The following is a 26,253-nucleotide window of genomic DNA, read 5'->3' on the forward strand; positions in this document are numbered from 1 at the left end:
AGTATAATGCAACTAACCATATAATCATGCATAGGCAGAATACTTTTTAAAGGTTAATAACTTGCATTATTAACTTTTTAAAAAGATGGAAAATGCTACTTTTATTTTTTGTAGTTGTCATAAGTGGAGGTGCAATTAAACTCTACAGCATTTTGGAGCAAATTCAAGATGACACTAGCACAAATTGCCCATAAATGTCCCAAATTTCTAGAAAGTTTTGGAAATTTCCTGCCTTTTAGTTATAATGTTTTTGGCATGTGCAGTTCAAAATGGATTTAAAATGATTTTAAGGACTTTTTTTAGTTTTTGATCCTCTTTATTGTCTCCCTTGTAAAACAAAGCAAAATAAAAGCAAAACATAATATTTTGGTAACAGTTTATAATAACTACACACTATTAATCAGATAATTTATAAAGCATTAATAGACAGTAATAATAAGTTTATAAATACAGATATAAATGCTTTATTCTTGATTTAAAAGCATATTTATAATGTGTAATTTCATACTTTATTCATGATCAGTTTATCATTTCTCAATGAAGTATAGCATTATTTACAAACCAGTTATTTAGGAGTTGCCAGTGATTCATAAGATCACAAGAAATGTAATAAATTCAGGTAGTTATAAAGCATTTAGTAGTGGTCAGTTAACTATTTATGTGAGCTCATCTAAAGTGAGTCTAGTTATGCCTTGTAAAGCATTTATAAAGGATATTTAAAGGCTCAGTTATCTTCTAAACAAAAAACAGAAACAAACACAACACAGTGATACAGAACATAGAAATATTAACAGCCTTTAAATCTCATTTGTAAAAGCTTTACAAGGCATAAATAGTCCTCACTTTAGATGAGCTCACAAAAAATAGTTAACTAACAACTACATATGTTTTATAACTACCTGAATTAACCCTGAATTACAGTAGAAATACTTGTTAATAAACCATTTATTAACACTATAAGTAACTATTACTATATGTCTGAATAAAAGATGTATGAATGCACATTTAAATAGTTTATTAATCATTTACTTACAATTTCTAAGTGATCTTATGAACCACTGACAACTCCTTAATAACTGGTGTGTAAATAATGCTATACTTAATTTAGAAATGATAAATTGATCATTAATAAAGTATGAAAAAACAATTATTAAATACATTATAGATATGCTTTTAAATCAGGTATAAAGCATTTCTATCTGTATTTATAAACTGCTTATAAATGTCTATTAATGCTTTATAAATGATGAATTAACTGTTTCATTTCATGAAATTCGATTTCAGGGACAACAAATTTGGATCCTTCAAGTATTTGTTTTCTATTTTCCTGTCCTTCTGCACGTTCCCTGTCTTAATTTCTCTTTCTCATTTGTTGCTTTTTCTTTTTCTTTCTCTCTTTTGATTTTTAGCTGAGCCTAGAAATCACAAATAACACTCTAGCAATGCAATATAGCAACAAAAACAAAACAAACAAAATGCTCAGAACACCTTGGTAACCATCAAACCCTCTTCTGACAACCAGTCACAATACTCTGGTAACAGCTGCGTAGCTCACACTTCCTTCATAAAACGTACAAATCCAGAATCCAGTTCTACTTGGAATTCTTCTTTCTTTGGGTCCAGATCAGGCTGGGTTCAGCGTGTCTCAGGCCTGATGATCTGCTGCTCCAGCTCAAGAAACAGTCATATCCTGAGGCACTGAACGCCCCTCTGCCCCTGCAACTTCATTTCATTAGCAGATCAGACCAGCATCTGTTCTTGTCTCGCCCCTCCCACATTCACACTGCCTCCCGTCACTGCCACAGGGACCTAAATAACCTTTATTCCTCAGACCAGCTCTCCATGCTTCTTGATTGAGATGACACAATTGGCAGCAGCTGCACCCTTTGTGTCTCTTTGGCTCCGAGGCATTTGAGCATGTGCGTTAAGGAGATTACTATTGCAAGTATTTCATCTCAAAATCTTTTAATTTCATATAAACCAGTGAAAGGATGAAGACACAGGTGGCTCCTTCCAGAAGCACGGCCGTTAGAAAAAGTCTTTCTCCAAGCAAACAGCAGAGCACACGTCTGTCACACATGCTGTTATATAATACTGTGCACATATAAAGCCCAGCTAAACAAATACACTATTAATGGACACTTTTATACACTGTAATATGAAATACACTCCTGTTTAAATAAAGTAACAATAAACAAATACATCAATGATGCATATTATGTGTGTATATTAACACTTACAAAATACATTTTAAAGAATATATACAAATGTAAAAAAAAAAAAAAAATGTATAATAGAATAATCAATTATAAGTCTATGCATTTCAGCTATTGAATGTTTAATGGTCTGACCAAATCTCTCTTCCTCCCACTATTGGAAATCACTGAAAGAGACGAAGGCAGCAAACGGCACATTCATTTAGAGCTTAATTAGTGTTTTTGTTTCCATTAACCGTAATAACTTGACATTTATGCTCTCTAATGTGTAGCCTTTTATTTCCCACTAAAAGGAAAAAAAAAATCCTTCCCAGGCACCAAACAGACATCTTTGATATGACCTCAATATCAATGAATCATAATTGTTGTGATGCACTATAAAGCACATTTTGGCAGTCGCAGAGATCCCATAGCCATTTTGTAATAATAATAATAATTAAAATACAAATGATTATCATAATTATGAAAAATAAATAACAGATGTGTACAATCTTTTTATAAAGGATCTTAGATATGTGTTATCAAGTTGAGAATTTGTTATAATTATTATTTTTTTAAACATGAAGTATTAACTTGATACATCAATACTTTTTTGTTACACTTATTAACCTATTATTACACTGTAATTGCACAATATTAATTAACAATGTACTTACTATAGGTTTGGGGTTAGGTTTAGGATTAGGCTAGTTGCTTGTATTTTTTAATTGTATAAATGCACATAATTATGCTGTTATTTTTAGAGTAAATACATGAGACAAGCAACAGGCAAATGCAAAACAATTAAATGGCATCTTACAGATTTAAAAGCCTTACAGCAGTGGGAATAACAGAATGTATTTACCATGTGCTTATTCACATCTACATCACTGAAAGAAGTTCTCATTACAGAAATCCGCCCTGCTAGTTCACAACAAGCAGATGTCGGAAAAAAGTTTGACCAGGGGGCAAAATAAACAATTGAATTTTCGTTAACCCAGCTAATAGAATTAAGGAAGGATAAAGTAGAGGCTGTCACAGGGTCGTGCTCTTAAAAGCCAGAGAGAGTCCACAGCCAGCAGAAGTGGACCAAGACGGGGACCAGTGGACATCTACCAACGGAGACATCAAACTTAAACCGGATCTGAAGTCAAGATAATAAAAAAACGACGGATATGACAAAGAACAACAGCAGAGGAAACAAGTGAGTGATACCCAAAAAAAAATCTAACCAAACGTTTTTACAACTTGAGGTGAGAGAATATCTTCAAAGACGCCAAAAGGGCCTTCAAGCAGAAGACGACCCAGGCAATGCGTCTTCTGAATAAAGACCTGCGCTTGCAAGACGTCACCCTCATGTACCTCACCGTTTTGGCCACTGTGGTGGTGCTCTTGGTGGCATCTTACCAGGCTCCTGCGGTCCACTCCAGACCCGCCCTGGCCTACCACATCCCCTTAGACCCCTCGGGTCAGATGGAGCTGTCCTGGAACATCAGCTATCCCACCCAGGAGGTCTATCTGGAGCTGAAAGTCAAAGAGCTCCGCCATGGTGTTTTGCTGGGCATGTCCGATCGGGGAGAGCCCACAAATGCCGACCTGGTCCTTCTGTGGGACGACGGTCACAAATCCTATTTTGGGGTAAGAATAGTTTATACGATTTGATTTTATGATGCTTTTTGCTTTATGGTATTGCAAAGCTGCTCCAGGGATGGTGTAGGATTATGTGCTTTTGCAAAATACGTGTTTGAGATGAGCAAAAAAATGATGCAACATAATGTAGCATCTTGTCAATATGAGGGTTTTTGTTTTTCGTAAAGACATAGTTCACACAAAAATGAAAATGTTATCTGTGGCGAGTGGGGCGGGACTCGATACTAGCGGTGGGGCTCAGGTGTAGCTCATCTCCAATCACTACACCTGGCCTCACTCCTCGTTCCCACGCCTCTCGGCCCCGCCCCACTCGCCACATAATCATATGTGTGTGTGTGTGTGTGTGTCTTGCCTTAAAAATGTATTTTGTGTTTAACAAGAAGAAACATTAGTCACAGGTTTGGAAGAATATGAAGTTGAGTAAATGATGTCTGAATTCAACTATTTAGAAGGCTGCACTCAACTTGAGATTTTTTTTGTTGTTGAATAATGGACGACTGAAGACAAATTTCTAACCCCGGTGTCAGAGCAAGCTCTCTCTGTTACCCTTGAGTCTGAAAAGTCTTGGTTTCTGGATCTTGTTATGATTGCCCAGCTACAGTAGACACCCACACACACAGAGCTCTCGTTCAGTCGTGTAGTGCAACACTGCTTCCTAACATCCAGCTGAACAGCTCACGTCCGGGTTCTGCCTGCCGCACCCCAAATAAAGTGCTTGATATTAGAAGGTCATGTGTGTGTCATGGCCCACCTTCATTCATTATGCATGATTTATTTCATGATTTTGCCTTTGGACTGCACAGTTCGGTTCGTTTTGAATAAATGTTGTATGGCCAGCCGCTCAGCCTTCCTCCCACAGCGTTCGTCAAGAAGAAGAGTTACAGACAGTGAGTCAAAACACTGTAGGGCTGGGAAATGGCTGGCAAATTCAGCACATTAGAATGATTTCTGAAGGATCTTATATTAAATAATAGTTATAAAAGTGTATTTTGTAAAATTATTATTTTTATTGTATTTTTTATTGTATTAGTTGTCACTTCTTATCTTACAATTCTGACTTTTTCTTTGCAATTATAAGTTGTAAAAAGGTCAGAACTGCACGATATAAACTCAGAATGGCAAGATATAAATTCAGAGAAAAAAAAGATATGAAAAAAGATATGAACTCACAATGGCCTTTAGACATTAATTCACAATTCTGAGGAAAAAAAAATCTGAATTGTGAGATATAAACTCACAAGTAAAAAAAAAAAAAACATGAGAAAATAGTAGAAAAAAGATTGTAAGATATAAATGTAAATTTGCAAGAAATAAACTCCAAATTGTGAGCTATAAACTCAAAAATCTGATCCTTGTTTAGCAAATTCCGAGCCTATACCTCACAATTATATCTTGTAATTCTTTTCTTTTTCCCACAGAATTTTGTCGTTCAGGTCAAACTTTTTCTTATAATTCTGACTTCTTTATATCAGAATTGTGAGGAAAAAAATCCACGATTACTTTATTTCGTCGCAGAAATGGTCTTCCTTTAATAAAAGACGTAAAACATTTGAATGGTATAGAGACATACATGTAGTCAAAATGATGTTTTCCTGACTGCATTTCATATTCTTAGGATGCTTGGAGTGACAATGAAGGCCGAGTGATGTTGGACACTCAGCAGGACTATGAGCTGCTGGAGACTCATCAGTCGACTGAAGGCTTCTTCCTGCTCTTCAAAAGACCCTTCAGCACCTGCGACCCGCACGACTACATCATAGAGGTGCGTGCGGTAGTTAACAAATGAATCAGAATAGCAGATAGAGAGGGTAGAGGTAATACAAACAGACATGTGGACTATAATACTGAGTCAGAAAATAATAGTATTGTTAATAGTATTGTTTCCTGGCTTAAATGTTAAATGGAAGTGTTAGGAAATAGACCAAATTAAATGTTTATATACCCTCATATAATTCCAAACCAGTATTGTTTTCTTTTTTTCCCTGAAATACAAAACAAGATGTTTTTCAGAATGTTCAGGCTGCTCTTTTCCGCAGAATAAATATAGGTCTGGAATATAAATATATAAATAATGACAAAAGGAATCCTTATTTCCAGGAAGGTACTGTGCACATCCTCTACGCCGTGCTGGAGCGACCCATCCTATCTTTGCGAGAGCTCAACATATCCCGTCTCCAGCCTGGCGTCCAGCGAGTGCTGCTCCTGCGTCCAGACGCTCCGTCTCCTGCTCTCCCTAAAGATGTCCTCACGCTGGAGGTCCTGGCCCCTGACGTCATCATCCCCACTCAGGAAACCACTTACTGGTGCCACATCTATCAGCTCCCGCCCAATATGCCCAAGAACCACATTGTTATGGTAACCTGAAATTACATTTAACCTTTCTATCTGAACTTTCAGAGACATGATACCTATATATCTGGTGTATACGAGATTATAGGGTGATGTAAAAACTGGATCTGAATATAATAAACACACTTAACACATTTTTGTTCTACTATGCTGCTTTTTAATTGTTTTTCTATTTAAAGACAAATTTCAGATAATTGCACAGCGAATCACAATAATTCTGTGAATCACACACAAGCATCTCGGTTTTAAGTCAAACATTTCTACAAAATATTTTGGTAACACTTTAGTATAGAGACCAATTCTCACTAATAACTAGTTGCTTATTAACTTGCCTGTTACTAACATCGGCTGTTCAATACCTAACTTAACAACTACTTTACTTACTAATTAATAAGCAGCAAATTAGCAGTTTTCAGAGGCAAAAGTAGCAGTTATAAGTTAAAAAATAGCAATAATTGGACCTAAAAATAAAGTGTGACAATTCCAAAATCCATTTGAGGATCGCGCTTTCTTTTATGCTGCACAATGCACCTCTTTTTGTTCTTTTTTTGCACATTCTGAAGGAAAATTTTGTTTTTAACTTGTTTTCCTCTCCTCAATCAATTTACATGTCTTAATCTTGGTTATTAATGGTGAAAACAAACGACTCTTATTTTTTTGCAGTACGAGTCTGTGATCACTCCTGGTAATGAAGCCATCGTTCATCACATGGAAGTGTTTGAATGCTCTCCTCAGATGGAAACTGTGCCTCAATTCAGCGGCTCCTGCGATTCAAAGATGAAGCCCCGCAAACTCAATTACTGCCGACACGTTCTGGCTGCCTGGGCCATGGGAGCGGAGGTACGTGAACTACTGCATACTGCATTTAAAATACATATTACAGAATTATAGTAACGGACAATTTAAAAAATTCTGTTAAAAGTAGCTTACTATGACATTCAAAACCTGTATGGCTTGCTTACTTTTGAAGAACATAAAAAGATATATTTTGAAGAATGTTCATGCAGCTCTTTTCCTATAAAAGTATAGGATAACCAGGGTGTCTCAAGCTCCAAAATAGACACAAAGTTCCATAAAATGACCATAAAAGTGGTCACATTTGCTATATATCAAGCCACTTAATTGCTTTATGTGAGGAAATGAGCCAAATGAAGGTCTTCCCCTTTTAGTTTAATAGTACTTTTATGGCTGTCCTTTCTGACCGCATGCTTTCGAAGTTTCATCATGAATCACATTGATAGAGGTCATCTTCTACATCAGATTCTCTCTCTTTAGTGCTAAGTTTGGGAGCTAAAAACAGAACATATGATTATGAACGTCTTTAGAAGTCCATTTTAGGAGGCAAACATACAGATGGGCTTTATCTGTGCCAATTCGCCCACTCTAGGTAGGTGCCAGTCATGGTTTGAGCAGAGCTGTGAGCCAATCTGAAAGCAGAGGCGTCCTGATAAATCAGTTATGGAGCCAAGGCCCGATGCCGAGCTCGGAGAGAGAGATAGAGAGAGAGAGAGAGAGACGGGCCTCCAATGAGATTGGATGGAGTAAAACAAACACAAATCATGTGTTCTGCTAGCTGCCAATGTCAAGCTGGAGAGATGAGATTATGTAGCAAAAATGAGATGTTTTTCTTCAGTAGATTGCAGTTTTTGTCTTTTAGTGGGGGAGTGGGTGAGAGCCAGGAGAGTGTGATAGAGAGAGACACGGGAATGGGGCGAGAAACTGGAGGTGGAAGTAGGACGGTTATGTAAAGAGGTCTTCCACACGTAAGTTTTAAAAGTAGATTGAACCTCTGGTTGTGATCTGTCATGGATCTACGAGACTTTTCTGGCTCTGACTGAGTCAGAGTTGGCATTAGCTTCTTGTGCATTGGCTCCAATATCTTTTAGCCTGCAAAGCATAAATCAGCAGCTACACTGCACCCCAATCAATCTTATTAAAGTTCATATAAAGTTCTGTACGTGTGTCTGTGCACGCAGCCATTCTTCTACCCTGCTGATGCTGGCTCGCCTCTGGGAGGAGAAGGTTCTTCTAGGTTCCTTCGGCTTGAAGTTCATTACCACAACCCTCTCCTTTTATCAGGTATCCATCACATAAAGTGTGTCAAAGATGCACTTCAGCCCAGCTGACTAAGACTAGGTTCAGAATGCTGCATAACAGTATACACTATACACTGCTTAGCAATCCTTAAAAACTAGCATGTGAAGTATTAGACATGATTTAAGAGTGCTAGAATGCTACATTGTCATCTCATGACCTCATTATGTATTTACTTCAGTTATCAAATAAAAATGACTTATTTTACATTTTTAAATTACTTTTGTGTAATATGTCTCAATTTTTGTCAGCCTAAATAAATTAAGAAGGAGACAGTAGAAATTGTAAAATTAGTTTAACAATACAGAAAGGTAATTTTTTTTATATTAAAAAATGTAACAATGAATGTGTGTGTATGTATATATATATATATATATATATATATATATATATATATATATATATATATATATATATATATATATATATAATTTATTTATTTTTAATAAAATCACAATTCATAAATTTTGGCACAGAAATATATTTAAAAAACATATATGGACGAGTTTGGATGCATTTTATGCAAATGACTAACCTCAGGCCCGTGGTCACTAATTTATTACACTGAATTCTTTACCAGTAAAATGAAGTTAAGAAAAATTGTTTTCAGTTTTGTGCCTGTAGTTGATGAAACTGTGTGTACAGAAATGCCCTAATGTTTTTGCCAATCTCTGTTCTGAACTTCTCATCAGGTCACTTTGTTTAATTTCTGAGTGCACATCTCGTCTTGACTCATTCTGTGTGTTTGTCACAGGACGGAGGGACTCCTCAGGCATTCGTTTGTGGTACACTCCATCTCTGAGGAGGTTTGACGCAGGCATCATGGAGCTGGGGCTAGTCTACACCCCTGTCATGGCCATTCCTCCCCGCCAGCCCTCTTTCCAGCTGACTGGCTACTGCACCGCCAAATGCACACAGACGGTCCGCGCGCCACACACACTCCTAAACACTGCACTTCACTAAAGCCAGCCAAATAAATTCAAGATGCAGCCAAAGCTGCTACATTCTGACTCTAAGATAAATCAAGTACATACAGCTCTGACTGCATTCAGCCTTCGAATTCAAATAAAACACTTTGAGTGGCTTCCTGAAAACAGATTAAGGAAAATATCCACCAAATTACACAATAGCAAGAGACTCCCCATTAAAAAAGAAAAACACTCTCATTTATGCTGTAATAAAAACCTCATTAACCAGCCCACAGTGGAAAAAGCCCGTCATCTAGAGAAATAATGTTACAAATATTGTTATGTAACTGAATGATAGTTAAAATCATGTGGCTTGTTGGGGCAAATCATGCAAAAATGTGATCACTCAGAACACCCTGGCGTTAAAATCACTCACATTTCCTTCATAAAATATCAAAATATAGTTCGCGTATGAATTATTGAAGCTGTGTTTTCTGTCCTGCAGGCTCTTCCTGTAGGTGGGATACACATCTTTGCGTCCCAGCTGCACACTCATCTGGCTGGACTCGGGGTGAGGACCGTCCTGGTACGAGGAGGCAGAGAGGTGGAAGTGGTACAGGAGGACAAACATTTCAGCACTCATTACCAGGTATTACCAAGTTTGGTCACACTTTAAAGTCCCATTTTGCGCTATTAATAAACCATTAACCTGCTTTTGCTTCAAAAAACTGATAATTTACTGCTTATTAATAGTTAGTAAGGTATTTGTTAAGTTTAGGTATTGTATAGGATTAGGGATGTAGAATATGGTCATGCAGAATTTGTGCTTGATAAATACTAATAAACTGTCCATATGTTAATAAGCTACTAGTTCATAATGAGAATTGGTCTCTATACTAAAGTGTTACTCCAAGTTTAAGTTTGGGCTATTAAAGGGTTAGTTCATCCAAAAGTGAAAATTATGTAATTAATTCCTCACCCTTATGTTGTTTCAAACCCGTAAGACCTTTGTTCATCACCTTTGTTGAACACAATTTAAGATATTTTTGATGAAATCCGAGAGCTTTCTGACCCTCCATAGACAGCAATGCAATTGAAATATTCCCAGGTCCAGAAACATAGTAAGGACATCATTAAAATAGTCCATGTGACAGTGGTTCAAGCTTAATTTTATGAAGCTATGAGAATACTTTTTGTGAGCAAAAAAATGAAAATAACGTCTTTATTCAACAATTCTTCTCCTCCAAATCACGTTTTCTGCCATTATGGAGAGTATCATGCATGAACCACTGTCACTTGGACTATTTAACCGATGTCCTACATTTCTGGGTCTGTGAACATTTCAGTTGCATTGCTGTCTATGGAAGGGTCAGAAAGCTCTCGGATTTCATCCAAAATATCTTAATTTGTGTTCCGAAGATGTCTTACAGGTTTGGAATGACATGAAGATGATTAATTAATGACAGAAATTTATTTTTAGGGTGAACTATCCTTTTAAGTTTGGTTCTCAACATGTGTACAACCTAAAAATGTGCCTTTTCACCTCAAACTGCATTTCCCTTGTTTTACTGTGCATAATTCATTATAACCCTACCACTGAAACAACTCTTTTTCTACTGACATCATCAAGCCCTCAAATTTTTCAGCCAATCACACAGCGACCACACCCACCAACGACGATGTTCACAATCCAAATCACTTCCCAATCTATTAAATCAAGAGTTTCTTGCTACATTTAGTATGGAAGTCCATTTCTACCACTGAATAAAAAATTAATTCTGACATTTTCCAGAATTTTGAGATATAAATTTGCAGCTGAAGATGAAGTTTAGATCTCGCAATGGTGACATTATAACACGAGTTATGTCAGAATTGTGAGATATAAACTTGCAATTCTGAGAAAATATCAGACTTTTTTCCCTCAGAATTGGACTTTATAACTCGCAATGGCAAGTTTATATCTCACAATTTCTGCGAAAAAAGTCAGAATTGTGAGATATAAACTAGCAATTGTGAGAAAAAAGTCTTAATTGTGAAATAAAAGATAAAAGAAAAACTTTTTTTTTTTTCATTGGCAGAAACGGGCTTCCATAATTTCATGAACAAGTCACATGGTGGAAGTGAAATGTTGACTTTAAAATACACTGTACATTTTTACATTTTTACTTTTTTTTCAAGAATTATGCTTACCAAGGATGCATTTATTAGATAAAAAAACAACATTTAAAAAAATATATTATTTCAGTTTAAAATAACTGTTTTACATGGTAAAATGTAATTTATTCCTGTGATCAAATCTGTATTTTCAGCATCATTACTCCAGTCTTCAGTGTCACATGATCCTTCAGAAATCATTATTATATGCTGATTTGTGAACATTTAAGATGCTGTAACTGCTCACCATTAATTTTCAGCTCTTTTGCAGCTGGCTTCAATACTTTTAAAGTAAAGGTGTCTCTTTGAGTCTCTCAGTCGATATGAATGCAGTCTTTGACAGTTTCAGATGAAGTACATCATGTCACACTGCGACACACTGCTCACGGCTTGAGACGTGTCAACTACCCACGATTCCCTGCGGTGTACCTGATCACTTGATGCTTCTGTCACTCCCACACCATTTTATCACGCTCGCACACACAGTTGTATAATAAAAATCCCTAAATGAAATACATGTAAACATGAAGTGGTTTATTTTTATGCTGCCTTTTGAATATTACCATATTATTTTAGATACGTACCATGGCTTTAAAATACCAGGGCTATCATGTAAATTGCCATCTGCTGCGCTGACTGTACTATAGTACCTCAGTACCACAAAAACACCGACCTGACACGATCCTAGGATGCTGTGAACGGATATATCCGGTTTTGGTTCAAATACTACATACATTAAAAAAGAAAACTCAGGAAAAAGCAAATACTAACATTTGTAACCTCTCCCATTCTGTGCAGATTATCCGTGTTTTGAGGAAGATGGTGACTGTTCTGCCAGTAAGTTTCTCGTCACACATGTAAAAGCTGAAGTGTGTTTAGATGAGAGACAGAGAGACAGGAAACGCCTGGAGCCAGCAAGCCACCAACAAAAGCACAGATCTGCTGCATTTAGACAGTCAATACCAGCACCCACACACGGCTGAGCCTGCCAATTTAATGCTAACCTGCCAAGAGACATTCATTCTAGCACGTTCTACAAATAGCTGAGTGCTAAACCCCATCTGATCATGTGCGATCGCTGCTTTGTGCTTTTGTCTACCCCACAGGGCGACGCTCTCGTCACTAAGTGCTCGTACAACACTGAAGACAGGAACAAAGTTACCATGGTAAGTCCAACACTGCTCAAGACTGAAAAAAACTACTCAAATACACCCAAATACATCCTTTAGTGTGGTAGATGTTTGATCTAGATGTTACAGATTGATTGGCTGGAAATCAAACAGGACAAACTCTCAGACATCATTTTGCAGAATATAAGTTCACAATACACACTTTATTTAAGAGCTGCTTAAAGTAAATGAAACTCACATAAATACACTATTACATTTCAACAAGATTCATTCTGTTTTTCAAATCAACAATAAACGGTCAAATTAAATAATAATTATCTTGTCATATTGAATAGTTTGTATTCACCCAGGTAACATTTTGAAATATGCAAAATAGACAAAAATATTATACAAATATATACTATATTATTGAACACCCAAGAAAACCTTTTTTTCTTTCTTTTTTTTTTTTTTATGTGATCAGCATATCATTGGTTGGTAATTTTCAGACCCTTTGTCAGTTTCTCATTTGACAAATTATTTAATAAAACTGTTTTTTTGTCATATCTCATCTTTTTTCTTTTATTATCCCCAAGGTAAATGTTAAAAATAAACTTATGCATCACCTTATTAAATATTCAATATTGAACATATTACATAAAACCAAATAAGACTTTTATTTTTAAATACATGTTTGTGTGAATTTGTTTTATTTTTTTATGTGATCAGCTTATCAGTGCTTGGTAAAACTAACCCTTTTGCGAGTCGCTCATTTAATAAATAATTTAATAATAAAACACATTTATGTGCCTTTTATTTCCCCCTTAAAATGAAAAATGCCAAGGAAGATAAGTTTTTCCAAATAAAATAAAAACTTACTAATGTAACCCTTAGCAATGTTACCTATTGTGAAACATGATTTATTACTTTTATATTATGAACCAAAAGTTGGCACAAATATACCAGGAAACATCCATTTTAGTTATTTTATGCCAAGAAATTTTACAATGTCGAAATTTAGAGTACAAAATAGTACCCATAGTACCTCTCCCTTAAAGCAATGGTTCCCCCCAAAAAGGATACCCCCCCCCATGTCTTTCCAAACCTGTATGATTTTTCTTCTGTAAAAGTGAAAGAGGACTGGCTCCAAAATGACAGGTTAAAAGCCTCAAATCCAGTCTGTACAATATGTATGTTATATTCAAAGTCTTCTAAAGCTAGTGTGAATGAGCGATTTATGGAAGAGAGAGATTTTAGCCACTATTCACTTCAAATCCAGTGGTTTTCTTGTCTCTCTTCTGCAGGGGGGGTTTGGGATCATGGAAGAAATGTGTGTGAATTACGTCCATTATTACCCCCGCACACAGCTGGAGCTGTGCAAGAGCCACGTGGACACAGATTACCTGCAGAAATACTTCAGTCTCATCAACAGGTGCAAATATCTAAGAAAGAAACTTTCCTAAACCACCAAAAACAGCAAATGTGACCCTCCTGTACGAGCGTCTAACTCGTCCCAGACAGTCATTAGCTCTCACCGCTCTGACCCAGTCAGCCTCCAACAACAAAAACCAGCGCGTATGAAAACGAATATCTGCCTGAGGACAAGAGGAATGCTTTCATTTCCTCTACGAAATCAGACGGAAAAAACAGAAATAGGTTTTCCTCAGCAATGAATAAAACAAAGAAAGGCAGATGACATTCGTATTCATCCATTTTGTACTGGCAAATTGCATTTTTCCATCTTAAAAAAAAAACAATAAACAATCACAATGCTGTAGTGGAATAAAGTGGATTATGAAAGTGGGTTTGTGGCCTTATGAGGTGAACAATTAAAGGTCTGATTTTACTGTCCTCTCTGTAGGTTTCAAGGACGTGACAGTTGCAGTTGTCCCGGGACTACGGTGGAAGAGCAGTTCTCCTCGCTGTCCTGGGACGGCTTCAGCGGGGAGGTGCTGAACTCCCTCTACCTTACCTCCCCAATCTCAATGCACTGCAACCAGTCCACCGCTGAGCTCTTTCCTGTAAGCACAACATTAAACCACCCTTTCACCATCTAGAGTAGTTCAGATGCATTCACTTATTTGCAGCTAGACTCTTCCAGTCCAAACAGATGTGATAATAAACTTTGAGTGCATGGTGAGAATTACCAATATTTTCGCACAAAAACATTATTCTTGGATGCAAAATTCACTTTTACATACATGGTGTTTGCATATACATGTGTCTCAGCAGACTGTGGACACAACATCCCTACAATAATTGTTTTTTTTTATTGCAAAGCAGTATGTTGCCAGATTGGAAATGCATCAAGCATCAAGTCAGTTAATCTCTCTGAATGGTAAGTTCTCTTGTCTTTTAGGGTGAATGGGAGCATCAGGAGATACCGGTGGTGACGGCGGCGCTCCAGAGAGCCCCGTACCCGTGTGAATTAAGCCGTCGAGCGTCCTCTGAGAACAACAACCCTACAGAGGTCAAGCCCGACAGCAGCGTCTGATGCCCACACATGCATCTGACTCCCGCTGAGCTCAACCTTTCCTGCTCTCATGCTGCAGCCTGGAATCACATCAGATCAGTTACCCAAGCACTGTTTTGTGTTTAGATTATTGTTACACTACTGCTATGTGGGAAGGTGCTGTGTAGTGGAAATAGGAACAGCATTTTTAAGGATGATTGTGCAGTACACAATGAATACCATCTACTTTTTTTTAAAATAGTAAGCAAAATAGTGAGCAATTATGCAATGATAAACCTTTCAAATAGTAGCATGCTAAATTGTCTTAGGACATCATTTAATTCTTGCTTCCATGAGTGTCATACGGTTACATCTTAAAAATAAAAACGACCATTTTAAATAACTATTCTGAATTTAGTTTTGTTTGTGGTATTATTTACTGTTCTTCCTCCACACTGGATTTGAGTGCAATGCATTGTGGGATATTTTTCCAAAGCATTTATACTGTACACTTGAGCTACTAAATCTGACAAAATATGTAGTGTGCATCCAATTTCAAAGTTTGGATCGGTAAGATTTTTCTAATGTTTTTTAAACAATAACATTATATTACTATTATTTTTATATTATTATGATTGACATCATTATTAAAGTCTCTTCTGCTAACCAAGGCTGCATTTACTTAATCAAAAATACTGTAAATTGGTAAAATTGTGAAACAGTCTTCACATGATCCTTCAGGAATCATTCTAATATGCTGATTTGCTGCTCAAGAAACATTTAATATTACCAGTGTTGAAAATAGTTGTGCTGATTAATATTTTTGTGTAAACGTTTTTTTTTTTTTTTGATAAATAGAAAGTTAAAAAAAGGACAGCATTTATCTATAATAAAAACAAATATTTGATACTTTTATAAATTGCTTTACTGTAATTTTGGTAAATTTAATACATTCTTGCTAATTAAAAGAATTGATTTTTATCAAAAGAAAAAGAAAAACATTAATACAAACAATTGGATTCCAGTTTGTCAATATGTCAGATTGCAGAGTTCCAAATATGACATCACTAGGTTTTAATCTTCATGCATTTTGCAAATTCACTCAACATGCAGAAATCATGGAAAACACAGCATACAATACGATTTGTAAACAGTACACAAAACACCACAGGCATCTTATTTAATTCCACAGACTTATATCTGACAAGAAGTTACAGTAATTAAACCATTTTATTATTTTTAGAAATGTTATTTGACATTTAACCAAGACTAACATCTGCAATGCACAGCTATTCCACAAAAACACTCACTAATATTCAAATCAAGTACAAAAAAGATAAGAGACGGGCTCATGATTGCTCACTAAAATGTTGTTTTCGGAAAAAATATGATTGATTTCTTTCTGAAAACCATGAAATTGAAAGGCACGGGAAGATGGGTTGAGTTCGGATGTGTTCTTCTACGCTCCTTTATGGCGAATCATCCCTTTAAGACAGTGAGGAGTATTTCGTTTTGTCTGGAATGCTGCTGCTGATGTGTTGGATGAAGGTCTGTAAACACTCAATCAGTCTGGATCAGTTTCATTCTGGCTCGGCTCAGCCGTAGATGCCCTTCACGCGCTTGTTCTCGGGGTCAAAGGGAGATCTCAGGTGAGCCGTAGCCTTGTATGTGACACCCATCCTCTCCAGAGTGAATTCACCGCTGCGGACGAAATCAGGGCTCACCTGGGGGAGAAGTGAACACAGACAAATTCAAGATGAGCTTAACATTGATTTATGATTGAAATTAAAAGGCATATTTATTTTTTCATTCATATCTCAGATTGACATGAGCTCTGCTCTCTCCTCCCTCTCTTTCTCTCTCTGTTTGTCAGGGGTTGCATCTCTTTTTAATTAAATCTGAGCGAGCTGCAGGCATGACCCTGTGGAGTCCAGATCAAGACGCAGTGGCTGGAAAACTAGCCTGACCTCTTAAAGTGGGCACACTGCAGTCTTAATTGGCACACTGGTAGATATCCACTGATTGCTGCTCAGAATCAGGCAGTAAGCGGCTGGGACTACACTAACTAAAGCGAAAAATGTTGTACAATGACTCTACAGTCGGGAAAATATTTATCTGGTCCCCTGCCCGATTTTGTAAGCTTTCCCACAATTTTTATGGCAGGTTTATTTTAACGTTTAGAGAGAAAACCATCCCAAAAATCCATAAAAAAAACACAATACATAAAGGTTAGAATTGATTTGCATTTCAGGGAGTGTAATAAGTATTTGACGTCTTTCCGCAGTTGAAACGAGATACTGTACGTTCTGACATTCATTCATGTTTATTACGTGCTATTACCAGTAAAGAGGAAGAGTTGATCGATTCAAGTGATCTGTCGAAGAGCCACAAAAAAAAGGCATTTATTGTTTGAATTTCTTAAGAATAGAAAAAAATTATATTTGATTTATTTACATGTCATATGAACAACCACCCAGTAAATACACTAATGTAACAAATCTAAAGTACGCACCATTGTAAGATTTGATATCGAATCGATCTTTTGACTTCCTGGACTTATTTGACAGAACATGCTGAGATTCATTTGTTCCTGACTGGACATGATGACTGGCCAGTGTTTGTTGTTGATTGTAGTAAAACACTGGTATCTGACAAAACCTCTTGTGGGCTACATTTTAGGTTATGCTCTTCATTTTTTTTTCTACATGTACAACCATGTTAACACAATTTGAAGCCCTGGTTAATGTTCTGTGTGATGAATTAGCTGAAGTTTAATATTATCCTTTTGTAGCCTGAAATCTCCCTCTTCACTGTTAATGCACGAAATGGAAGGAGCAGGACATTTTTTTCCGAATGTTTTCTTCTGTGCTTCAGAGTAGAAGGAAAGTGACATGGGTTTGGAAACTATGGAAAGTCTTGTGCATGCGGTCTGGAGGTCTGTGGGCCGTGAACAGCAGTTCTCTGCCTTCATGTCCAGTGATGTGTCAGTGGTGTGTAATGCAGTGAGCAGAGAGAGTAAAGGTCTGATCAGATCAGCGCTCAGCCCTGTTCAACAGCACTGCTGTCCACGTCGTGGAGTGGAGACGTCTCCGCTCTACCTCCCCATCTGTCCCTCCTCATCGAGCTCTCTGTCAGTTAACATTAAGAACACATCCCCCTGTATCATGTCATACTCACAGTACAGTGACTTCAGAGCCACCACAGTGTGTAATAACACACACACACACACACACAGCTTCTCTTCCCTCCAAACCAACACACAAAAGCACTATTTTACATGAAAACCTCTTAACCCTTTTAATATAGAATAATTAAAGTATATTATAAATATTAAACCAAATAACTAAATGAAACCAAATAACTAACTATATATATATAACCACACACACACATGTACATAACATTTACACATGCTTTATATATATATATATATATATATATATATATATATATATATATATATATATATATATATATATATATATATATATATATATATGTAATTTTGTAAAATAACATTTTTGAAGAAGAAATGTATATATTTTAGTATGAAGTCTGATCTTTGAGAAAATATAAAGGATCACTAACTTTGTCAGTTCTTTCATTATTATTATTATAAATTTTAAAATATTATTTGTTTTTACATTTTTCATGAACTATACCATAAATTTGTCCTATGGTGTGACGTAGCCAAAAATTAAGAAGAAAAAACACAACAAAACCATAATAATAACGGCATGAGAGAGATTTACCTTCATTGTTAGACACTTATTTTCATACAGTGTTATTAGTTTATTATGAAATTACATTTAACATAATTATCTATCAATCTATCTATCTATCCATCCATCCATCCATCCTAAGCCTAACCATATAGTAGTAAGTGCATGTAGTTAATTTAATATCCCTCAGTACTTAAATGTATATTACCACTGTAACAAGGACACCTTAAATAAAGTGTAACCATTTAATAGTTTATTTTTTATTTTATTTTAATTAATACATTTTTATTTATGTAGTTCCACAAATAATAAAAATTATTCAAATAAATTATATTTTTTTAAATAATAAGTATCATTATCAAATATTCAGAAAGTATGCAGTACCTGTAAATATTTTTTTCCCATTGATTTTCCACAAAAAAAATACATATAACATTTTATACATAGACGAGAGAACTTGACAAACCTACGTGACATAAATTACTATTATTTAATACTTTATGTTTCATGGTTATTTATGTTATAGGTTGCTCAGTACATTTCATTGAAATTCCTCCAAAAACTAGCGATGTGTTATTCCCACCGATCATATGATGATATAAGGTTTAGCCCCACTCAACCCCCCCTTTCATTTCAGGACAGAAAGTAATGTTCTCAGCAGAGACGACACAGTGTCCTTCATCTAATCATCGCTCTATATGAGGAACAGCTCGAGTGACTCAATCATAACAGCAGAGGTGGAAACGAGTGCATATGCAACAAAGACACTTCTTTATACTTATCTGTAAAAAGTGCTTGCAGAAGTGCAACTATACTGAAAATATCATGCTGATGATAAGAAGTGACCCATTCTCATATTCTGATGTCTGATCTGACTGTGTGAGTGAAACACAAGACTGAATATCTGCCTTACTTTCTACTGCCTACAAAGGAAGCTGTTTTAAGGCCGATCAAGTCTGATTTGGTAATGCATAAGTCTGTATGAAATGCATGTTTTGGCAGAGCAGCTATAAGCTTTAGGTGCACCGTTCAGCTTTAAATGCTGTCTAGATAAACAGTCGACTAGTTTAAGGCAGACAGCTGTTGTAAGGTACTCACCACTCCACCGTCTGGGTTGCGAATATAACCATAGCCAATGGTCTTGTCAATGGCAAATCCAAATTCGGAGCGCCGCAGGTGGCCCACAGGAACGCCGTTGCGGAAAATAGCTTCCAGGCCAAACATTGGCACTTTCCTAGAGGAAGAACAAACAACTCATCAGCGCTGATCAAACGAGACTCTAAATAACCTGAACACTGGTCCATCCATGACAGGTGCTTCAGGCCACATACAGATCTGGATGTGTCTGAAAAAACCTCAGAAACATTTTAAGATGACTGAATCCAAATGTGTTCGACTTCAGTGATCTGTGTTTGGGGAAGAAGTTGTTTGGGCATTGGACTGCTGTACCTAAAGCTCATGGCAGGACAGAACGGAGCTCTGAGTGGACATGAAAAGTGAAAAGTGTTGGTTCAAGTCTCCTTGAAAATTCTCATCAGGCAAATGTACGGCGCTGTATGATAACATTAGTTCAGAATTACAGCGATTATTCACTTTTAAGTCAGACGGTTTGTATATAAATGTCAAAAATCTTGGCAAAGACCTGAAGCTATGAAACCAGCGATGACCATCATATTAGTCTGCTGGTGGGCTTTGAATTTTAAAGGAATAGTTCACTCCAAAAAAGAAAATATTTTCGGAGAATAAACCTCCGCTCAGGCCATGCAGGATGTAGATGAATTAGTTTCTTCACAATCATCCACACCACTACAGTCCATCAATTAACACCTTTTCAAGAAAGAGCTCCGTGTTTGTAAGAAACAAATCCATCAAGGTGTTTTTAACTTAATTGCTTTTGGCTAGAATACGAGTTCACAATCCATAATAACGCTACCTTTGGTAAAAAAAAGCTTTTCCCCCAGAAGGGAGATGCATACCTATTTTTCACCAGATTCAGATGAGATGACTTTTCCACTGCAGAAAACAATGTTATAGATAACGGACACAAGTTGTTTGCTTCACAAGACGTTAACTGATGCACTGGAGTGGTGTGAATTACTTGTGGATTATTATGATGTTTTTATCAGCTGTTTGGACTCTCATCCTGACGGCACCCATTCACTGCAGAGCATCCACTGGTGAACAAGTGATGCAATGATACATATCTCCAAATCTGATTAAGAAACAAACTAATCCAGATCTTGGATGACCTGAAGGTGAATATATTTTCAGCAGATTTAAAGTTTTGGGTGAACTATCACTTTAACCCCTAAGATAACATTCAGCAGTAAATCTGCCAAACTTCTTACTTTTCACTCATGTCGTGTTTTTTTTATTTTTTTTTAATCAAAGAGCGCGATAGATTTTTGGATTAAAAATTAAGTCAAATTCTCCCGTTAATCTACCACTTCAATATTCCTGCTATGTACATTCATAACAGTGTTAACAGTAAGTTGTTGAAATCTCTTCTTTGTTGCGCTGTGACTCACTCATCAACTGTGAAGCAGACGATCCGTCTGCGCAGACCCTCGGCCTTCTGGGCCTCCAGCGCCTGCCGCCCCAGGAAGGGAACAGAGGTCTTCATCTTACAGGTGAACGCAAGTCCCGCCTCCAGAGGAGTGTCATCAGGACGCAGATCTGCGTGCCAGTGTCTGTAACCTGAGAGAGAGAGAGAGAGAGAGAGTGTGAGTGAGTGAGTGAGTGAGAGAGAGAGAGAGAGAGAGAGAGAGAGAGAGAGAGAGAGAGTGAGAGTGAGAGAGTGAGAGAGAGAGAGTGAGAGTGAGAGAGAAAGTTCTTAGAAAACTGAATGTTTGTATTCATGTTGGTTTCATTTAGTTTAATACAACATTTACCATTTTGTTTTAAATTACAATTGTCAATGAAAGCTTTGATTTAATAATTTAAAAAAATTATTTGAACAGAATGACGAGAGTGAGATTTTTTTCTAAAGAAATTAATAAATTTGCTAAATTATTTAGCAAGGATGCATTATATAAGTCAAAAGTTACAAAAGAGGTAAAAAAAAATCTGTTCTTTTTGGGCTTTCCATTCATCATAAAAAATAAAAATAAAAATACTGAAAAAAGAATTCTGAAGGTTCGGAAGGTTTTATTCATGCATCTCATGAATAAAATACATTAAACAATTTACTACAATAGAAAATAATTATTTTAAATAGTAATAATATTACACAATACGTAATATTGTGTTTACCATAGAAGTTTTATTTAAAAGGGAATAGTAATTTTTTTAGACAAATAAAAATCTATTCTAACAATAATAATTCAAGAGTTTAAGCTTTTAATATGATTTTTTTCTTTGTTACAATCTCATATAATCTTAACATTTTAAACTTAACCCCTCAAAAAGTATTACAATTAATTTTACTTTAAAAAAAATTATGAAAAGTGCATTCTATATAAATTGCATTTTTAAATACTTTTAAATAATTAATAGATCCAAAGAGCATCACGTCACTGAACCAAACACTACACATGAAATCACAAGCATGCTGATGCATTCACATAAACAGAGATGGATCTTGCACTCAGGTGGAGTATTTCACAGTCTAGCAGATATGACCTACATAGTGAACAAACAGTGAAGATGAGCTGAGTCTCAAGAGTGCAGTGGAAGTGCTGAAGTGTTCAGCTGCAGTAATGAGTTTTTATTGTGCCCTACTGTCTACTTCTTTAGCTTCCAGAGCTCAGTGCATTAGGGACACCTACCAACCTACAGTACATCTGAACGATTATCTCCACCTGTGTGCACTGACTGTATGCTCGACCAGTGCTGCTGCAGGAAAACTGCAGTTTAAGGCTGAAAGCAGCATTAAGAATGATTTATATGTGTGTAACTATTGGAGAGCGATACAATAATGTGTTATGCTTGCGGTGTGAATAGAAAATGCATCTCAGCACAATCAAGATCTGTTGAGTGAAACTCCAGTGGCCCAAACACTGTTCATCAACACAATCCCACAGTAAATCAACTGATCCCGACACACTAAAAGCATGCTTTTACTACAGCACCTCAAGAAACAGATCCCCGACACTCATAATGCATGAGGAGCCGTGGAAATGTCATCTTTTACCACTGAGCTACATTTTTATGCTTTCAGAAGAAAATGTAAGTGATCCTGTGCAAACTGTCGGACACAATCTTGGGTTATTGCGAAGGCATTGCAGAGTGTTTGTGTGGTTGAAAGAGCGGTTAGGTTGGTTGCTTCCTTAGTAACATTAACCCATACCTTTCTCAATGCTCAAGGAGTCAATGGCTCTATAGCCAGCATTGCAGATGCCAAACTTGGCCCCTGCAGCCATGACGGTGTGGTAGACGGGCAAACAGGACTCTTTAGGGACGTGAAGCTCCCAGCCCATCTCCCCCACGAACGACAGACGCATGGCCCTCACCTATAAACACACACAACATACATTAATCAAAGAAAAATACAATTTTATAAAGACCCAAAACTGCATCCATTTGTTTGTGTCTGTACACAAGTGTACTGTAGTTTGTTTCATTACATGGCTCTCTATAATACTTGATTTGATTGAAAATTGGGTGTCATTTTTCTATCTTTTTGACCAGTAGATGGCACTGTGCCGAAACTACTCACATGGCCTCAATTCATGCTTCGTAAAAGGTTGGTCAGAATCCTCTAAAGCGAAGATATAGCCTCATGTCCATGTTTGAGCATGCTTTCTGAGAACGGTTTGGTCTATCGGAAATCTTTTGATAACTTTTTCCTAGCATTTGCTGAATGTGATTTGAGCCAATTTTGGTGGAAGATTTCGTAATTACGGTACAAGAGTTACATGATGAACAGAGTATTTTCCATAGAGAGTTCGAGTACATCGTGACAAATGAGGTGAGCAGTTTCAGAAGACGTTCTTCAGCTCAACTGTTCATTAAACTGAGCTGAAGAACCTGCCTCTCGCTCTTACCGAACACACATTAACACCCAACCGGGGATCAAGATACAGCAGCGGGCCAAAGAAGAATCAACAGCCCTAAACAGCACAGTCACTTAGATAATAGGCTGGCCGCGCTCCAGAACAGACGCAGCCGAGTGTGTGGATTGCTGAATGTGGCCCGAGGGGCTGAAATCAATCTGGCAGGGCTGAGATCATGTGAAGGAAACGATTATCAGCCAGCAACTAGCACTGCGCTCTCCACTGTAACCTGCAGGGAGATACAGTAAGCCTTTCCAACCATCAGTAGAAGTCTAATTCAAGACACTGTTTCAACAGCTTGAGATCCTGTTACCCACAATCCACTAGTCTTAGCCTCAGATAACCCATCTGCAGACCGTTCACAGGCCGCTTGAAGCATATTCAACCAAAATCTGATTGGCTGGCTTTATGCAGTATGTGGGAGTCAGAGAGCACAGGTCTTCATCACCTGGCCGGGGTGAAGGTGCAGCGTTCCCAGCAGCTCTTTCATCAAAGAACCACTGGATTTGTTGTTTGCAATTTTAAGGGTAGAAAAAGTTTGAAAGATCCTCAAGTTAAAATGAAAACAAACAGAAGCAGGACAATGTCTGTGCATATACCTGATTTCAGATTTACCCACTTCTTAATGTCACCAAAAATTCATTTAAGCAGAATCTTTTTGTTTTTAGTTAAAAGTTTTATTCTGCAAGGATGCACTGGATTGATCAAAAGTGTCTATACAGACCAGTTCAATGTTACAAATGATTTCTATTTTAAATAGATGTTCTTTTGAACATTCTATTAATCAAAATTCTAACAGTTTCAACAGAAACTGCACAACTGTTTTCAACACTGATAATAATAATAATAATCAGAAATGTTTCTTGAGCAGCAAATCAATATATCAGAATGATTTCTGAGAGATCATGTGACACTGAAGACTGCAGTATGCTGTATGATGCTGAAAATACAGCTTTGATCACAGGATGAAATTAAATTGTAACATATATTCCAACAGAAAACAGTTATTTTAAAATGTTAATAATAGTTCACAGTATACCTATTTCTACTGTATTTTTGATTGAATAAATGCAGCCTTGGTGAGCAAAGGAGACTTAAATTCATATTTCCTTAAACGTTTGAAAAGTACTGCACTTTTTAATGATACTTTATTAAGAAATAATCATTAAAATTATTGAAAATAACCAATTAAATATATGAAATTATGAAATTACTGAAAAATAATTTACTATATGCTGTTTAAGTGGTGTTTTTGAACATCTTTTTTTTTTTTTCATATCCATGCATTGACTGACCACAAGCTCAAAGTCTATTTGATTAAGTTTTCACTGTTGTTTAAATTGACCAGCTGGCTAGTCAGGTCTAAGTCTTTGGTTATGAAGCATCTACAAGAAAATAAATCTACTGCAATGTAATGTGTTATGTATGCATAGATAACAATTATTAACTAGTTAACTGCATAACTAATTAACTGCTTAACTATTAACTGCATAAACTACAAACTTTTTTTTTCTTTGCTTTTCTTGAAATACAGTTTTAAATGACCACCTTCCAAGGTGTAAAAGAGAAAGAAAGTGACGGAGTGAGCAGGGATAAGAGAGGATGCCATCAACCAATAGAGCTGTGTGTCTATGTTAGTCACAAGAGTGGAAGCAGACCATCTGTCTGATGCACACACAAACAAACACAAACACATACACATACAGTACATGCAGAAACTGTATCACTGTGCATATGCATAAATACATATGCATAAATCAGCACACATCTCAGTAAGAGGCATGATTTGAACTCTCTTTCATGTCTATGACACATGGTGTGGGGTGAGTTATGAGCTGAATTTTTGGCTGGAAAAATAACAAAACTTGATGTATAATAATAGTGATGCTTTTGCTGAAGCGAGTGGCACTAATTAGAGCATAAGCACATGAGTCTGAGAGAGTCTGACAGAGCAGGAACTGCACAAAGATGGAGGTCAGGGAGAAACGGAGAACATTACCTTGTGTCCAGCGGCGTTCACTATCTTGTGTGTGGAGAAGGGAAACGCATCATTGCTGAGGTCAGAGTCCAGCACTTCCTGCAGCAGCTCACGGCTGTCAACACACAAATCACACACTTTACCCTCAGTTCACTGGAAACTAGCCCTGTACAGTCAGCATAGAACCATACCAACTGAATCAATACCTCATAAATCAGCGTCAGCTTTATGAGTTTTAAAAGTTAGTAAATGTCTTGCTTTCCCAATTTAATCATTTAAATTTATATATATTTTATTTTATTTTATTGTATTCATATATTTTAATGGTATACATGTTATAAATAAAATAAAATAATAAATAATTATTGAAATTGGAATAAATACAATGGCCCCAAAAGTCTAGGGGCATTTAATCCGCACTTAAAGTGTGTTAATACTTACAAAATACATCAAATCAAGAGGCATTTGCATCAAAGAAACACCCATTTTTCAAGCAAAGCATTTCACAAAAGAGGTTTAAAATCATAAAACTTAAAATGAATTTAAAATAGTATTTTAAGGTAACATTTCATTCTAGAATAAATAATAATAAGATAAATACAATAATTAGTAAAATCAAAATAATTCAGTGGTTTGAAAAGTATTTAG

The 26,253-nt window shown here is 36.4% G+C and overlaps 2 protein-coding genes across 4 annotated transcripts in view; one reads left to right on the forward strand and one right to left on the reverse strand.

Moving 5' to 3' along the window:
* The first annotated feature begins 3,254 nt into the window (after nucleotides 1-3,254).
* On the forward strand, nucleotides 3,255-16,010 carry LOC127966274 (dopamine beta-hydroxylase-like). The gene is made up of 12 exons (XM_052567160.1): nucleotides 3,255-3,833; nucleotides 5,461-5,607; nucleotides 5,943-6,200; nucleotides 6,858-7,034; nucleotides 8,171-8,273; nucleotides 9,043-9,209; nucleotides 9,702-9,845; nucleotides 12,149-12,187; nucleotides 12,457-12,516; nucleotides 13,764-13,891; nucleotides 14,321-14,480; nucleotides 14,819-16,010. The coding sequence occupies exons 1-12, from the start codon at nucleotides 3,507-3,509 to the stop codon at nucleotides 14,951-14,953; spliced, it is 1,845 nt and encodes a 614-aa protein (XP_052423120.1). The 5' UTR covers nucleotides 3,255-3,506; the 3' UTR covers nucleotides 14,954-16,010.
* sardh (sarcosine dehydrogenase) overlaps nucleotides 15,971-26,253 on the reverse strand; it is a 54,875-nt gene continuing 44,592 nt past the window's right edge. For all 3 annotated transcript variants that reach the window (XM_052567157.1, XM_052567159.1, XM_052567158.1), the window contains exons 17-21: nucleotides 25,627-25,720; nucleotides 22,922-23,084; nucleotides 21,162-21,330; nucleotides 19,732-19,867; nucleotides 15,971-16,635 (exon numbers count right to left, since the gene is read on the reverse strand). In XM_052567157.1, the coding sequence (XP_052423117.1) occupies nucleotides 16,507-16,635; nucleotides 19,732-19,867; nucleotides 21,162-21,330; nucleotides 22,922-23,084; nucleotides 25,627-25,720 (691 nt within the window). In that variant the 3' untranslated portion in view covers nucleotides 15,971-16,506. The remainder of the gene's footprint in view (nucleotides 16,636-19,731; nucleotides 19,868-21,161; nucleotides 21,331-22,921; nucleotides 23,085-25,626; nucleotides 25,721-26,253) is intronic.

This window comes from Carassius gibelio, chromosome B10 (genome assembly GCF_023724105.1).
Source record: "Carassius gibelio isolate Cgi1373 ecotype wild population from Czech Republic chromosome B10, carGib1.2-hapl.c, whole genome shotgun sequence".
NCBI lineage: Eukaryota > Metazoa > Chordata > Actinopteri > Cypriniformes > Cyprinidae > Carassius > Carassius gibelio.

What these genes read in the sequence shown, in the direction of transcription:
- LOC127966274 (XM_052567160.1), top strand. Translation starts at nt 3,507, where the DNA reads ATGCGTCTTCTGAATAAAGACCTGCGCTTGCAAGACGTCACCCTCATG. An exon ending in CAACCCTCTCCTTTTATCAG is followed by an intron (nt 8,274 to 9,042) that starts GTATCCATCACA and finishes TGTTTGTCACAG; the next exon opens with GACGGAGGGACTCCTCAGGC. An exon ending in AGATGGTGACTGTTCTGCCA is followed by an intron (nt 12,188 to 12,456) that starts GTAAGTTTCTCG and finishes TCTACCCCACAG; the next exon opens with GGCGACGCTCTCGTCACTAA.